The sequence below is a fragment of the Lacerta agilis genome, chromosome 4, assembly GCF_009819535.1.
Source record: "Lacerta agilis isolate rLacAgi1 chromosome 4, rLacAgi1.pri, whole genome shotgun sequence".
In the NCBI taxonomy this organism is placed as follows: Eukaryota; Metazoa; Chordata; class Lepidosauria; order Squamata; family Lacertidae; genus Lacerta; species Lacerta agilis.
The window spans coordinates 6,730,862-6,748,030 of NC_046315.1; the positions used below are offsets into that span (position 1 = coordinate 6,730,862).

The 17,169-nt window shown below is 47.3% G+C and overlaps 1 protein-coding gene across 6 annotated transcripts in view; it reads left to right on the forward strand.

The window, feature by feature from the left end:
- The window catches only part of FAM168A (family with sequence similarity 168 member A), a 138,260-nt gene that overhangs the window by 104,341 nt on the left and 16,750 nt on the right, over positions 1-17,169 (forward strand). For 3 of the 6 annotated variants that reach the window (XM_033145965.1, XM_033145960.1, XM_033145962.1), the window contains 2 exons: positions 7,553-7,633; positions 15,862-15,987. In XM_033145965.1, the coding sequence (XP_033001856.1) occupies positions 7,553-7,633; positions 15,862-15,987 (207 nt within the window). The remainder of the gene's footprint in view (positions 1-7,552; positions 7,634-15,861; positions 15,988-17,169) is intronic. The other 3 variants (XM_033145966.1, XM_033145963.1, XM_033145964.1) reach the window with 1 other exon arrangement.

The following is a 17,169-nucleotide window of genomic DNA, read 5'->3' on the forward strand; positions in this document are numbered from 1 at the left end:
CAACGAAAAACTCGCTAGACGAAAGGCATTCGCTAACGAAAGGGTGACTCGCAAGACGAATTTTTCTATGGTCATGCTTCGCAAGACGAAAATTTCAATGCATTCCTATGGGAATTAAATTCCTATGCATTCCTATGGTCGTGCTTCACAAGACGAATTTTTCGCAATACGAAACGACTCGCAGAATGAATTAATTTCGTCTTGCGAGGCACCATTGTAGATGTCAGTCCTCAGACTTGCCCAATCTCCTCTGCTACAGGAGGCCTGTGCTCACACACAATCCTTGATTCCCTCCTAAGGCCAAGCTCAAAGCAGATTTTGCTACTGTATTGGCCCGAATATAAGCCACACTCTCCCCCGCCCCCAATTCTGATGGTGAAAAGTTAAAGTGTGGCTTATGCTGGTGACAAAGCGGTGCAGGCAGCCCCCAGAGAGCAGCCTGGGAGCGCGGGGCAATGGCACGCAGCCCGCCCGCCACTCCTAAGCTTCCCCTACGCCAGCTGAGAAGGGGGAAGGCCAACAGCAAAGTGATATGGCTCTTCCCCCCAGAAAGTAGCACGGGGCAACAGTGCCCATCCCATCTGCGGCTCCCAAGCCTCCTCCAAGCTACCAAATTTTAAATTTTGTGGGTGCAGCTTATATTCGGGCCAATATGATATTTGTGGATAGAAGAGAAGGCAGTTAGTGCTAACCAGGTTCATGTTGGTGTGCCGTAGGGAAACTGCTCTGAAGATGGCTTGCACCCCCAATGCTGACTTTCAGGGCTGGCAGGGGACCACTGTTACAGCTGCACTGGAGTACGAGTAGTAAAGTAGACCCCTGACTGTACAGGCATAGTTTCCACTGACAGAGAAAATGAAACAAAACAAAAAGAGGGAAGTGGTGTGGATCAAAGCTGTGCAGGTCATCAACGTACAATCTCAGCAGCACTGCCTGATGGTCCGTTTCCTCGCAGTCTCTGACTGATGGGAGTTCTTGGGCTGATTAGAATCAAAATGGGTTCAGGGGAGGAAGGGGAAGACTTAATGCACTCATTATCTGCCTAGGCTTCAGAAACGCTGCATTCTTTGCCTCTCACTTTACACTTCCTTCAAAAGGATGGAGTCTTTTGCACACTTCTAATCCTTTCATGTTGAGCGAATCAACATAGATTTAACAGGTAGATGAAAGAGATAAACAAATATTTATAGCAGCCTTAAATTCCGGCTTGAAAGAGAGTTCTGTCTTCAAAGGCTGACTCAATTAATGGGAAATCTTTCTGGATTCTGAGGTCTTGCCATTCATAGGGCTGTATGGGAGCCAGCTGTATGTGTGCATAGAGACAGAGGTTTAAATGTTTATTTAGATGATAGAATCATAGAATTGTAAAGTTGGAAGGTACCCCCAAGGGTCATCTAGTCCAACCCCCTGCAATGCAGGAATCTCAGCTATAGCATCCATGACAGATAGCCATCCATCCTCTGCTTACAAACCTCTAGTGAAGGAGAGTCCACCACCTTCCAAGGGAGACCGTCCCACTGTTGAATGGCTCTTACTGCCAGAAAGCTCTTCCTGATGTTTAGTTGGCATTTCCTTTCTTGTAACTTGAAGCCATTGGGGGGGGGAGCTGGAAGAAGAGGCGAGGGGACAAGTAGTCCCCCCCACCCACCCCTTAGCCCCAGCCCCAGCTGCTGGGCTTACCTTCCCAGACCTGTGACCTGAGCACCCCTAGCCCCTTCCCCCTCTCCCAGGAAGGGGAAGCGGGAGCCTTTCCCCAGCGCTTCAGCCTCAAGGACTCTCGCCGGGCACCTCCTTCGGCGGTGGGCTGTGCTCGGGTTCACCAGGAGCTGGCCTGCCAGGCCGGGACTCGTCGCAGCCGCCCTCCGGCTTTGCCCCTTCGCTCCGTGCCCAGCCCCTCCTGCGGGGCTGGAGCTCGCCCTGGGCTCACCTGGTGGCGTGCTTGCAGTGCCTCTAAAGCGGCGACTCCTCACGCTCTTTCCACAGGGTTCCTGCAGGCAGGATGGTGGCCATAGCCCAGCAGCCCTCGGCAGGTCCGCACCTGGTGCATGAGAGGGAGAGGGGGGAAATGGTGGCACAAAAATAAAAAAGGTTGCACAAATTTTTTTTGAGCAGAATCCCCATGGCCCACACCGATCCATGGGCCGTCTGCAGGCCGGATCCTGAAGGCAATTTGGCCGGATCCAGCCTACGGGGCTTAGTTTGCTGACCCATGTTCCACAGCAAGAGACAGCCCTTTCGGGGGAACCAGTATTGCAGTTCCATCCAACTGGGTGAGCTGCTTCTGGTCCTGAGCTACAGGGAATGTTTGGGGAAAGCCCAGTGCAGAAGAGCAAGAGGGGCTCAACCTTCGGCAGGAGAAATTCCAGATAACTATGGAAAACAGCAAGGGTTGCAAATGGGAAGAGGTCCTACTACATCTGCCAGTGGTGAGTGTTCCTCTTCCCTCCAGTGAGCTCTCCTTTGCTTCAGTTGAAAGCTCTGCTTGTACTCTGAACTCCTTTTACATGGTATGCCATGCTCTTATTGAATATACACCACACTAAACATTCGCAAAGCGTCCTGCACTTCAGGCCTACTGTATTTGGCAAAACTGATGCCTATTTTGTTTAGAGCTGCAGTCATCAATGCTTTGTAGTTTTCTGTGTGGTCTTGGTGAGGTGGGGTGGGGGTGGTGGAGGAAGCAGGTATGAAGCTGGTGTTTTTCTTACACTGTCTCGTATTTCTAGTTACAGGTAGGTAGCCGTGTTGGTCTGCCACTGAAGAAGTGTGCATGCACACGAAAGCTCATACCAATAACAAACTTAGTTGGTCTCTAAGGTGCTGCTGGAAGGAATTTTTTTATTTTGTTTCAACTGTCTCATATATAATTTATGATTTTCAGTTTTATACATTTCAATAATTTTGCAAGCATTTTAACATTTCAGAACTTGGCTTCTTTCCCCCTCTTTCTGCGGCATTTATTTTTAATATTTTCTGCATATCCAAATTAACTTAATTTGTTCATTTCTTCATCTACTTTAAATATATACTCTTATAAAACTGCAGGTTATTACAATAATCCTGCCAATGTTCTTATATGTTTACAGTTTGTTTGTAAATATTCAGTAAACCATTTCCATTCTTTTATAAAAAAAAAGGTTTGTTATCTTGATTTCTTATTTTTCTTTGAAGTTTTGCCATTTCTGCATATTCCATAAGCTTTTGTATCCATTCTTCTTTTGCTGGGACTTCTTCTTTCTGTTTCCTAACACTGTCTACTCTGACTGGCAGCAGTTCCCCAAGGTCTTAGGCTGAGAGAGGCCTTTCACATCACCTGCTACCTACTCTTTTTATTAAAATAAATAAATGCTGGAGCTGATGAGGTCTGAACGTGAGCAAGGCATGTTCTCTCTCTAGCTTCACATCATTGTGCTGGGGAATAGATTGTGTAGATTGTATTGGACTTGAACAAGAGACCCAGGTTCAAGCATCTGAGCTCATGATGTTGTCTGCTGCCCTGTGCCGTGGCTCGGTCAGTTTCCTTTCTAACATAGATCTTGAAACAATAATGGGTGAACGGCCCCTGAGAACCGAAAAGCAAGACAAATGCAGGGGAAGAAGAATTGATTTCGTGTTAGCATGGCTGCCTTTTCGCTTACCTATTTTTACCAAAGTAATTACACCCGATTCGCTACGTGTGATAGCATCTCTAGGTACCGTCTCCGCTTTTTTTTGCTCCACATGTTGTAGTTGCTTGCATGCGACCTTGCCAGTTGTAAAGGGCCTGTCTGTGTATCTCCTGCGTCTTTCATTTGAAGCACACTAGCAAGTGCTAGCTGGACGTCAGAGATTGGTCAGCAGCAGCTCACCCTGCTGTAATGTGATGGTAAGGTAAAGGTACTGGCTGACCATTAGGTCCAGTCGTGTCCGACTCTGGGGTTGTGGCGCTCATCTCACTTTACTGGCTGAGGGAGCCGGCGCACAGCTTCCAGGTCATGTGGCCAGCATGACTAAGCCGCTTCTGGCGAACCAGAGCAGTGCACGGAAACACCGTTTACCTTCCCGCCGGAGCGGCACCTATTTATCTACTTGCACTTTGACGTGCTTTCAAACTGCTAGGTTGGCAGGAGCTCCGAGACTGAGCAATGGGAGCTCACCCCGTCGCAGGGATTCAAACCACCGACCTTCTGATCGGCAAGCCCTAGGCTCAGTGGTCTAACCCACAGGTGGAGGTGTTGTTATTATTTAACTTACTACCTGCCTTTCGCCCTAAGATCCTGGGGTGGTTTGCAACAATTTAAACAACCCAATTCAACACAGTTTAAATCAGAAGTCTGCTAACTAAGGCCCGCGGGCCAGATGCGGCCTGCCAAGTTCGTTAATCTGGCCCACAAACCTTGCGGACCCTGCCGCCCGTGTTAAACTGGCATGGCGCGGAGCCTCATGTCCACGACGCGGCTTCTGATTGGCTGCAGGAAGCTCCTGCAGCCAATCAGAAGCCGCGGACACTTTTGGGCAGGTGCCTCCGCCTCCACACCACCTCTGCTTCCTCCCGCTTGGCTTTTCCCACTTGGCTGCTTCCTCCCACTCGGCCGCCTCAGCGGGAAGGAAGGGGCAGCGCCCAGAGGTGGCCGAGCGGGAGGAAGTGGCCGAGCGGAAGGAGGTGACGGCGGCATGGAGGCTGCCTCCACCGCCCAGGCCAGGGGTGTGGACTCTGTGCCCTGCTGAGAGAGGACGCCACCGGCACTGCTGAAGACAAGACGGTGGCGGCATGAGTGGCGGCGGCGGGGGGTCCTTTTGGGAGAGGGTGGTTCCGGCCCCCCACAAGGTCTGTGGGACAGTGGACCGGCCCCCTCCTGAAAAAGTTTGCTGACCCCTGGTTTAAATCAACTAACAATCACCAAAATCGGATGCGTCCTAAAAAAATATGTGTATTAGGTTTCAAGGCCAGGTAGAGAGTGTTCCTGAAACCTTTCTTCGAAAGGAGTCCTGGGCAGCAGACAACAAGCAATAAAGCAATGAAAACATTAAAAAAGAGAAAACTTTAAAGCATATTTAAAAAACAATCCCAATACTGATGCAGAGTGGGGAAGATTTCTACTATGAGGCTTGCTGAGAATGAAAGGTCTTCAGCTGGCACTGAAAAGACAACAGAGATGTCACCTGTTTAATATTCAAGGGGAGGGGAGCTCCAAAGTCTAGGTGCCATGACACTAAAGACCCAATTCCCACATTGTTTGGAGCGGACCTCCATTGTTTGCCGGAGGCCCTCACTTGCAGAGTACAGTATTGGGTGAGCCGATCTTCCATGGTCCCAAGCAGCCTAGGGCTTTGGCCATTCCAGCTGCAGCTCTCCTGTGGATTCAGCTCACGGCAGTTTCAGCTGTGCCGCTTCTTCCCGGGCAGTTGTCATCCAGCCATATCGAGGGTGACAAACCAGGTCCTAAGGCCCTGCGCAACTGAGCTTCACTTTCACTGGGGCGGCCCCCTGGGACGTTGCGGTGGCGTCAGGGAAGGAACCCTTGGAGGAAAAGCTCTCACGCCACTGCGGTAACATCTAAAGGGCACTTTTGTTATGAAATGCTTAGAGGCAAGGAAGATGGATGTGATGTGTAGTAAAAAGACAGCAGTGAATTAGTCATCGTGGCAGTGCATTTGCCTTTACTTTAAAAAAAAAGAAGCAACAAAAAGAATCTCCCCCCGCCCCCCAAATCCACAGTCAAGAGCTGCGCATGAGAAGCCAAGTGTGCATTTCTTCCTTTGACTTGGCTGTGTCCTCATTAGAATTCTGTGTGCCGTTGCTGGTTCTATAAATAACACTCAAAGAGACGTTTGATTGCCAGAATCCTGCACACCCCACAGCCTCCTCAATGGCATGGGCTTTACATACTATTAGCGAATCCTTGGCATCTCCGGCATTAACTGCAACCATTTTTAATTAACCTGATTTAGTAGCAGAATTGCAACGCTGATGAAAATGAGAGGTTGGAACAAATAGTTATTTATTCCAGCACAGTGGTAATGACTGTTGAAATAGATGATTCTAATTAACTTCAAGGAGGAATCTTCATAAATTTATAAAAGAAAGGCAAAAAAAAAAAAAAAAAAAACCAGGCATGTCCCATAGCTACTCAGGATGCCCATGGAGTCGGGTAGAAGAGGGGGCACATCCTGCAAGCACTTCTGAGGGGCAGGTGATTGCTTTCCTAGTCGTCCAGTGGCTGCATTTTAATAGGACTTGGGGTTTGTCTACTCCCCTGAAAAGTGCATTGGTTATTGGGCAAGAAAAACTGCTGGCGGACTGGGCAGAGGACTTTGAAGAGCATCTTCCACCCCCCTACAATATGCCCCTTTTGCGGCTGCTACCTTTCAGGGGAGCAGAACCAGGAGGCACACTAGTGCAGCACTGGGACTGAAAACATCTGGCTCAGGGGTCAGCAAACTTTTTCAGCAGGGGGCCAGTCCACTGTCCCTCAGACCTTGTGGGGGGCCGGACTATATTTTGAAAAATAATAATAACCATGAATGAATTCCTATGCCCCAGAAATAACCCAGAGATGCATTTTAAATAAAAGCACACATTCTGCTCATGTAAAAACACCAGGCAGGCCCCACAAATAACCAAGAGATGCATTATTTTTTTAAAAAAAGGACACATTCTACTCATGTAAAAACACACTGATTCCCGGACTGTCCGCTGGCCGGATTTAGAAGGCGATTGGGCCGGATCCAGCCCCCGGGCCTTAGTTTGCCTACCCATAATCTGGCTGTTAAGGATAAGTGGTGATGGGGGGCTTTTCTGGCAGCAGGAAGAAGAGTTCCTTGTAACTGCTGCTTCTCTCCCCCCCCCCCCGCCTCCAATATCCTTTGCCTCTTAGGGCTTTAGTGACAGTCATGGTTGGAGTATGTAGTAATTTGGGGAAGGCACCCTGAAGAACACCCCCCCCCCCAAGCATGGTTGAATACTGGATTTCTGGATTCCTTCGGGCCAAAACAAATTATATGTAAAGTGTATTATTGTTGTTTTCCTCTATCTGTTGATTTTTTTAAAATCACTGTAGTGAGGGTTTTTTTTTGGGGGGGGGATCATGATGAGGACCATGGTGTGTGTGTTGGTGAGGGGGGAAGGGAGGGAAGAAATGGGGTAGTTAATACTTTCCCCCTCTGCTCAGTCCTAATGAAAATCTCCTTTTCACAGCTGCTATTTCTCCCTAGGAGAAAAAAATCACCATTCTGATTTTGTTATCACGAACCACTTGTGAGAACTATGAGGGTTGAAAAGATGTATACAGGTATCATAAAATAAATAAAAATGCCTCGTTTTTTGCACATGGAGTATTTTAGAAACCGGGGGCAATTGTCAGGTAAGGGGCTATTTGTACAGTGTGTCTTTATGTTTAATTGCCTTTTGGAGAAAGTAAGGAGGTGGTGCCAAATCTTGAGTCCCTGGCTATTTTCTCCTGCTGACCTGCCATCCTTTTATTGCTTTTAATTGTTCCATTCTCTCTCTCTTTGCACAGATATTTGCTGTTTGACTTTCTCCCAGCTAAAAGTACCTCATCTCTCTTCTTAGGTTATCCTGCTGGATATCCCACGGCTGCCCCCACCTACAACCCAAATATGTATCCGACCACCAGCCCTGGCTATGCCCCAGGTAAATGGAACTTTCTATTTTTCTGTTAGCCACTTCCTTGTTTGTAAGCCACATGTTGTGGCTCGTGTGTCTGTCTGTGTGTTTTTCATCAGATCTTTCATTCTCTCGGCACCATTAACAGACCTGCCATTATCAACATGTCTTTTGTTTTTTACAAAATTTATAATGGAACATTTTGCAGGCCACTACAAAGTCTGTTGTCAGGTGCTTTCTCAGTAAGAACTGCATGCTCTGTGTAGTTTAACCAAGTATACATGGCAATGCTGCCTGGTTTCCTTGATTGCTGATTGTCTGTATTCTGAAAATGGGCAGCAGAAATGTACACATGCGGTTGAGAAGTGCCATAATTTGGTGATAGTCAGTGTAGACAGCTAGATGGACCAATGGTTTGGGTCAGTACAAGGCAGCTTCTCTTGTTCCACGATCTAGTTTCCATTGAAGCAGTATCTGGGGGGGGGTCTACCCCCCAAAAAAATAGTTTAAGAAAGGGTAAAGATTGGGAACCACTGATAAGAGAGTGTTGCTTCTCTCCTGTATGTAAAGATAAAGGTAAAGGGACCCCTGACCATTAGGTCCAGTTGCGAATGACTCTGGGGTTGCAACGCTCATCTCACTTTACTGGCCGAGGGAGCCGGCGTACAGCTTCCGGGTCATGTGGCCAGCATGACTAAGCCGCTTCTGACGAACCAGAGCAGCACACGGAAACGCTGTTTACCTTTCCACCGGAGCGGTACCTATTTATCTACTAGCACTTTGACGTGCTTTTGAACTGCTAGGTTGGCAGGAGCAGGGACCGAGCAACGGGAGCTCACCCCATCACGGGGATTAGAACCGCCAACCTTCTGATTGGCAAGCCCTAGGCTCTGTGGTTTAACCCACAGCGCTGCCCGCGTCCCAGGAACCACTGTTACTAAGCTTTAAATTACAGAGGTCCGGAAATACGTTGTTGCCTGCATTATTCTTGCACATTACATCATTCCTACAAGTGGCAAGACCTTACTGATAAGTCAAGTGAACTGAATTACTCAAAGCAATAATTTTTTTTTTTTTAAAAAAACTTCATTTGGCTCATTTGCATATGAGAACCTTCTAAAAGGTGAGCGCCTTTCCTCCTACAAAGGTGCGTTTTAAAAGGGAGATCAAGATTTTCAGGAAAATCACCTAATCTGACCTTCTGGGATTCTGAAAGATTTAAATCTCTTTACATTTTCTTCTTTATTGTATGGGGTTTTTGTTTCCTATATTTCTGTGCTTGCTGGAAAGAGATGCAAAGCAAGTTAAAGCTGTGCATACAATATCGATCAAACAAACTTAATGTGAGCCTGACTGTCAGGAAATCTTGTTCTAACCTTTTAGCCCAGGGGCCCAAAATGTGTGTGTCAGGAACTTTGCAGGCAGAATGAATGTTTGATAAAATTGCTTATATTTTAATAAAAGATGGGTAAAGAATCCTTCCACCTCCAGCAGCTCCCTTAATTAAAACCTAATAATGTATCTGTTCCTCTCTAGGTTTCTTGCTTTCTGTGGAGGGTTTTTTTTTGGGGGGGGAGCGAGTATCTGCTTTGCGATTTCCATATAAGTGGAGTGTACATTTAATTTCCACAGGGGCCAGTTCCTCCTAGATCCATTTCTATTAATAATACAGCAGATGATAATGCAGGTCATCCATTATATCAGCTCCCGCCCAGAAGAGATGTTTGCTAAACTCCAACCACAAAATTGGCTGTGATTAGCTTGAGGTTTCCTTCTCTCTCCATTGCAGGTGCTCCCCCCTTATTTGATACTACACCAATAATAATAATGTAATAATAAATTTTTATTTATACCCCGCCCTTCCCGGTTTAAAAACCGGACTCAGGGTGGCTAACAGCAAATATAAAACATTGATTAAATTGCCACTTAAAAACAGCATAAAACACAACATAAAATGCAGCATCATATCAATAAAATTCAAAATTCAGGGGTCATTTGGGGGGAAGGAAACAAAAAACACCCCGTTCAGTAAACATCAAATGATCACCAGGGCTAACTGGCCAAGTTGCTCCTACTAGGGCCAGCAAGGAGACCAGGGAAGAGTTTAAATGTGGGGTCCCAGAAAGGGTTTCTTCATAGAAGAGGAAAGGGGAAAGGGAATAGAGGATCAGGCTAATTCAAATTGAAGGTCAGGCGGAATAGCTCTGTCTTACAGGCCCTGCAGAAGGAGATCAAGTCCTGCAGGGCCCTAGTCTCGTGGGACAGAGCATTCCACCAGGTCGGAGCCATTACTGAAAAGGCCCTGGCCCTGGTGGAGCATAATCTGGCTTCCTTAGGGCCTGGGACCTTTATGCTATTATTATTCATGAACCTTAGGGTCCTCCGCAGGGCATACCAGGAGAGGTAGTCCCGTAAGTATGAGGGTCCTAGGCCGCATAGGGCTTTAAAGGTCAAAACCAGCACCTTAAACCTGACCATATACTCCACCGGAAGCCAGTGCAGTTGGTAGAGCACTGGGTGAATATGCTCCCATGGCAAGAACCCCGTGAGGAGCCTCACTGCAGGATTCTGCACCCGTTGGAGTTTTTGGGACAGTTTCAAGGGCAGCCCTGCGTAGAGCGAGTTACAGTAGTCAAGCCTGGATGTGACCGTCGCATGGATCACTGTGGCCAGGTCGGGGCGGGAAAGGTAAGGGACCAACTGATCCCAACTGATGATGGTTTTGAAGGGATGTACTTTCAATGGCACTGAGACCTTTGGCTTGCTGCTGCCCTTCCTCAGATAAGGCCACCATAGCAAGCGCAGCACCTGCACAAGCCAAGTAGCCTCCATACCTGGCATAGTGCTTACAGGAGCATCTTCTAGGAACCTCCTTCGTTGGCTTCCTGCATTTCTGATACAGTTTTCAGTCTGCAAACCATGCTGGTATTTCCCCCCTACCAGCGTTGTAAGATTTTTCTTTTCTTTTGAGGCAGGCACTTGGGGCCAGGATTAAGCTTTTAATTGGGGGTGAGGATTTGTGACGTGTTACACTTAGCGTGATGTTTCTATATGTGTATTGCACCCTAAGCCCTAAGGAAGGAATATACCCAGAGTTGAAATAAATTGGCTTATTTGAACTTTTGTCAACTCGTTCCTTAGGGCTTGGGGAGGAACATGCTTGACTAGAATTAACTCATTAAAAATATCTTTGCCTGTTCCTGGTTTGACTCCTGGTGAGCAGTTCCAGCTGTGATTGATGTGGAGCTTCCACAATTGAGTGTGATTTACCTGAAATCGGTTATGAGAAATGAGGGCAGTGGAAGAGCAGTTTGTCTGGAGAAAACCTTCACTTGGGGTTTAGGGGGATGATGTTGCAGGTTTTGGACAGATAAAGGAGCTTTGAATATGGGGGAACTATAGTGAGGTGGGGGGAAATGATATTTGAGTGTGGGTGGCTGAGTTTCATATTTTGATTTTTAACTAGCCAGCCAAATCTTTGACTGCAGGTCTCTAGCGGTGTATATCTGTATTTCATTCTCCTTGCTATGTATAAACAAAGGCAGTTGCCTTACACAGGACTATTAAAGAAAGCCATGCATGAAATAACTTCTTCCCCAACTGTTTTACATTTCAGACTTTTTGCTCTATTGAACTTCAGCTAAGTAGTATTTTATTGGTGTCTCAAGCTTGTTCAGTTTTGGCAAGTAAGTCACTTGAAGGTCAGGCAGGACTTTATTTCCTTGAAGGAACTGCTGTGATGTTGAGATACTCAACACCTTTGCAAGAGATCCAGCTGCCATTTTGCCAGCCTGGCCCTTGTCTTCTGCTGCATTGGGAATACTGGGATTGGGGAACTCACTCCAGAGTCTGTGTGGCTATCAGGGAGAAGTTGGGGATGAGTGGAGGCATTGAAAATGAGTTGGTGGGCCAGGCATAGCAGTGAATCAGGATTTTGGGGGGGGGGGGAGCAAAAGAGAAGAGCTGTTGGATGGGAGATGTTATGAGGCTCTGATGTGTGTAGCTTCAAGCAGTCTTCCCCACTCTGACAGCCTCCAATCCCCCCAGCCCCAGCCAGCATGGCCAGCGCTCAAGGATGATGGGAGTTGTAATCCAAAACAACCTTGGGAGCCAGTGTGGTGTAGTGGTTAAGTGTGGTAGACTCGTAATCTGGGGAATCGGGTTCGCGTCTCCACTCCTCCACATGCAGCTGCTGGGTGATCTTGGGCTAGTCATACTTCTCTGAAGTCTCTCAGCCCCACTCACCTCACAGAGTGTTTGTTGTGGGGGAGGAAGGGAAAGGAGAATGTTAGCCGCTTTGAGACTCCTTTGGATAGTGATAAACCGGGATTTCAAATCCAATCTCCTCCTCCTCCTCCTCCTCCTCCTCCTCCTCCTCCTCTTCCTCCTCTTCCTCCTCTTCTTCTTCTTCTTCTTCTTCTTCTTCTTCTTCTTCTTCCGCGGTGCCGGAAATTGTGTCTGCACAGACGCCAGAAATCGCGGGTGCGCGTGCTCACGCACGTGCGTGATCCGGCCCACAGAGGGATCTTCACTGTAGTGAACTGGCCCAGGGAAGGTAAACCTTGCCGACCCTTGCCCTTCGCGCTTAGCTTTGTGGCAAATTTCAGGGGCACTGTGGTGGTGGGAGACTCCTGCTGAGGAGCCTCACTCTGCCAGGAACCTGCTTCACAGCAAGATCTGTTAATGTGGCCCATTCTATCAAAAGGGGCTATTTTCTTCTGCATGTCTGAATGCACAGTCATGCTAGCAGTTGACTGCTGGAAAGTGCTAGGAATTCAGACAAGTAAGTAAATGAAACCCGGCCACTTTCTGCTACTCTACGGATGCATTTCCTATACTCTTAGTGTTTCCCTTCCCTGCTTGATGTGAACTACTACCTTTCCCTAAAAGAAGCACCTTCTCTGGACCTTTGCCAGGTACCCCCCCTCCTTCTGAAATCAGATGGTCAGGGATTGGGCCTTCTCTCTGGTGGCCCCTCCCCATTTGTGAAATACCCTCCCTGGAGAGCCTGTGACACTCACTTTAATGACAGTGCCAGGTTGAATTTTTTTTTTTTTTAATGTGCTGAGCATTTGATGGATCATTTGTTTTATTGCTACTCATCTGCTCAGTTTTAATGTAGGATTTAATGGGTGGGGCAGAATTTTATTTTTGATGTTTCATTCATTTTTATTCTTTGCAAGCTCTGCTGAAGTCTTAAAAAAATAACAACACAAAGCTGGAAGGCAGGATATAAATATTAAGTAGAATGAAATGCAATGAATTCATATTTCTGATGACTGCTGTTCACAAAGGGCAGCTTCACACATGGCACGTTTGTTGCACGGTCACTGCAAAAGCAAGTGATAAAAGCATGTGGCTGCCGGGACCATATACCACCGGTCCTGAAAGATCTACATTGGCTCCCAGTACGTTTCCGAGCACAATTCAAAGTGTTGGTGCTGACCTTTAAAGCCCTAAACGGCCTCGGTCCTGTATACCTGAAGGAGCATTTCCACACCCATCGTTCAGCCCAGACACTGAGGTCCAGCGCCGAGGGCCTTCTGGCGGTTCCCTCACTGTGAGAAGCAAAGCTACAGGGAACCAGGCAGAGGGCCTTCTCGGTAGTGGCGCCCGCCCTGTGGAACACACTCCCAGCAGAGATCAAAGAGATAAATAACTATCTGACATTCAGAAAATACCTGAAGGCAGCCCTGTTTAGGGAAGTTTTTAACCTGTGATATTTTAATGTATTTTAATATCTGTTGGAGGCTGCCCAGAGTGGCTGGGGGCACCCAGCCAGATGGGCGGGGTACAAATTAATTATTATTATTATTATTATTATTATTATTATTATTATTATTATTATTATTAAACTTCCATTTGTGAATGGGCAATCCCAGTAGATACACATAGGAGACACATAGGATTTACACATCTCCTCAGATACCATCCTTTCCAGCGGGCTCAGCTGAGCAGCCAGTCATTAAATGATGGGCAGCATGCAAACTGCATGATCAAACCGCAGCCCTGAAGCAAAAGCTCAAGGTTTTGCCCCTCGTGTTTTTCAGTGTATGGGAGGCAGCTTTGCCGCGGAGGATAGCTGGCTGAAAACAAGTCTGGGAGGGCATTCGAGTCTTTGCTTTGTGCATGAAAGGACAGCACAGCCAGTCAGAAAATTGAAAACAAAACACACACACACACACACACACACACACACACCCTAGTGGATTAATACACCAGTGCTTGAATTGCATTCCAGTGAAGCCTACAGCCAAGGAGAACATTGTATGCAACAACAACAACAACAAAAAGTGGCATTTGCACAAGCAATATCCTGACCACAATCACAATACTGATGGATGTGCTTTCAGTGGGGAGGGTTGCATTTCCCAGATAGGTAATGTGGCACACCCTGTGCTGGGGAAATGCTATACCCCTTCCGTAGGCACATCGCTCAGGAGCAGCATCTGAGCTATGTTCATGCTCACTGCAAAACACTAATGTTTCAGAAAGGCGCTTAGTTATTAGCCTGTTTCAAGAATCTCAGAAGCCAGAGCCATACCTTTTCCCCACTGTATTTTCCCCTCCATCTGTGTGCAAGCACAGCCTTGAGAAGAACTCAAAAAGCTTTGCCGACAATAGAGATCAAACCTGTGAAAAGCCAGCATTCGCTTACGTCTGCCTCAGTGAATGAAGGAGCACTCCCTTCCACATCTCGTGAGCTCATCTTCGCAGAGCTGCCCGCCTTGTCTCTAACCTCCTGTTTCTCGCACCCCTGTTGCATCTCCCCACCGGCACAAAACTGCCCATAGTGAAAAGCCCAGACCATTAGCAAATCCACTACTGTTGGGGAACACAGAGGGATGGGAGGAGGTATGTCGAAATAAGTAGGGCATTTCTCCAGAATTGCACTGTCGCTGTTGAGTTTTTCGCCCATTTCCAACCATGACATTGAGAAATATTCTTATGCCAAGTATGAAGTTTCCTTTTGCAAAATCATACCATTGGCCCATGTATGCTTCAAGCCAGAAGTGGACCACATTTTTCCCCCTGTTGGGGAGGAAGGGGGGGAAACACATAGCAGCAGGGGACCAGGCTGGAGTCAAAAGTGGGTGAGGCATCTCTTTTTCTCTCTGCCTCCTCTGCCTCCTCTTCCTCCTCTCTTTCTGCTTTCCTTCTGCTACCACCTCCCTCCCCTCCCCGTTGCCCTGGCCCTTGCCACCCTTGTGAGATTCGGCCGAGGGCGGCATGTATACCCCGGAGACCACAGATTGCCCACCTGTGCTTTCAGCGGAGATGCCAGCACCCAAAACTGGCACCGTCACGTTGTAGGCCTTGCTCAGGGGTCAGCAACCTTTTTCAACCATGGACCGGTATGCCGTGTCTCAGACCATGTGGGGGGCTGGACTATATTCTTTTGGGGGGGGGGAGAGAACGAATTCCTATGCCCCACAAATAACCCAGAGATGCATTTTAAACAAACACACACATTCTACTCATGTAAAAACACCAGGCAGGCCCCACAAATAACCCAGAGATCCATTTTAAATAAAAGCACACATTCTACTCATGTAAAAACATGCTGATTCCCAAACCGTCCGCAAGCCAGATTGAGAAAGCAGTTGGGCCGCATCTGGCCCATGGGCCTTAGGATGCCTACCCCTGGCATTGCTGCTTCTCCTTCTCAGTGTTCCCAGTGGCTGCAGGAGAGGCAATGGATGGGTCCCCTCCATGTCAGGGTAGGAATTCTCGTGATGGATAGAAGCAGAGAAAAAGAGAGCGAGAGAAGTGGGGGACTGCAAGTGTGGAGGAAAAGAATAGTGTGAAGGTGGGCAAGAAAGTAACTGACCTGCCCCCGGCCCAACCATCTCTTCCTTTTCTCAGTGTCCACTTTTGCAAAATATTCTGGCTCTTCCTCCTCCCACCACAGGCAATTTGAGCCAGCGAAATATCCCCTGCATCCCAGTTTCAGATCCTCACTTCCCAGACAGCCCCCAAATCAGCCACAACCTTTAATCGATGCCTCGGGCAACTGCTTATAACAATCCCCTGCCGTGTAAGAGAAAATTATTTCGAACCAATCTGTCAGAACAGGTTCAGCTGTCCCTTTGTATGCCTTATGTTGCCACAGCGAAGGGGAAGGCTGAACTTCACAAGAAAGTGGGTTTTTGTTTTTTTGTTTTTTTACAATGGATGCTTGCACCTTCTTCATTGTGATTGCCCCCTCACTGTTTGTCCCATTGGTAACATCTTCTCTTCTGTCTTCACTCAAGCTACACTTCTGATGAAACAGGCCTGGCCTCAGACATCATCCTCTTGTGCCACTGAGGGTACCTTTCACCTCCCAGTGGACACTGGGACCGAGAACAGAACTTACCAAGCTTCAGCAGCAGCATTCAGTAAATAGAACTTTATACTTCTGGGGATATTTTTTTTTCCCTGGTGGTTTTTCCTTATCCCTTTCTGTGTGTATGTTTGTATTTCTTTCTTGATTTGGGAGGGGGTTGTATTGCCTGCTTTCCTATTATTATTATTATTATTATTATTATTATTATTATTATTATTATTATTATCGTTGTTATTATTATTTTTGCAATTAGACTTGCCAGGTCAGGAGCAGCCCAGAACCCTGAGTTTTCAGGGCCGAAGCCTGAGACATTACAGTGGTACCTCTGTTTACAAACTTAATTCGTTCCAGAGGTCTGTTCTTAAGCTGAAACCGTTATTACAGAGCTGTCAGCCTTCCTTTTTTTTGCGTTGGGAAACGGCCATAGCTGTCAACTTTCCCTTTCTTTGCAATGGGAAACGGCGCTGGAATAAGGGAATTTTCCTGCAAAAAAGGGGAAAGTTGACAGCTATGCCTTCTTACCCTGAGGTACCACTTTAGCTAATGGGGCCTCCTGCTGCCGCCGGGCCGCCAGCGTGCGATTTCTGTTCTCATCCTGGGGCAAAGTTCTTAACCCGAGGTACTACTTCCGGGTTAGCGGAGTCTGTAACCGGAAGTGTTTGTAACCCGAGGTACCGCTGTACAGTTATCAAGCCACCTCCTCCCATTTTGGTGACAGGAAATCGGTTTTGTTTTTTAATAGTTTTTATTAAGGATTTCCGTGTGTGTGTGTGTGTGTGTGTGTGTGTGTGTGTGTGTGTGTGTGTGTTTGTTTGTTTGTTTAAATTATTTTTTAGATTGGAAGTCAGTTGGCGTAAAAACTCCTTGCGCTGTTTTTCAGAAGACTTTTTTGCCTTTGGCAAGTCACCAAGAAGGGTTAGGATGAACTGTGGGCCCTCACAGTATCAGCTATGTGCATAGAAACATAGGTTTCATTTACTTTGAGGGGCCATAAGGTGTTAAGTGGAGCCCGGCACAATGAGGCTGAGAAGGGGCAGTTCTCACATTGATGGACTCCAGCTGCCATCTGTCACAGCCATCGTGGCTGATGGTCAGAGATGAAGGGCGCTGTAGTCGAATAACTTCTGGGAGTCCACAGGTTCCCCACCACTACATGAAGGCTTCATTACCACTGTGCAGAGGAGAGCCCAGGACACAACAACTTTTGCAGATGCTGCAGGGCTTGGCTAATGTG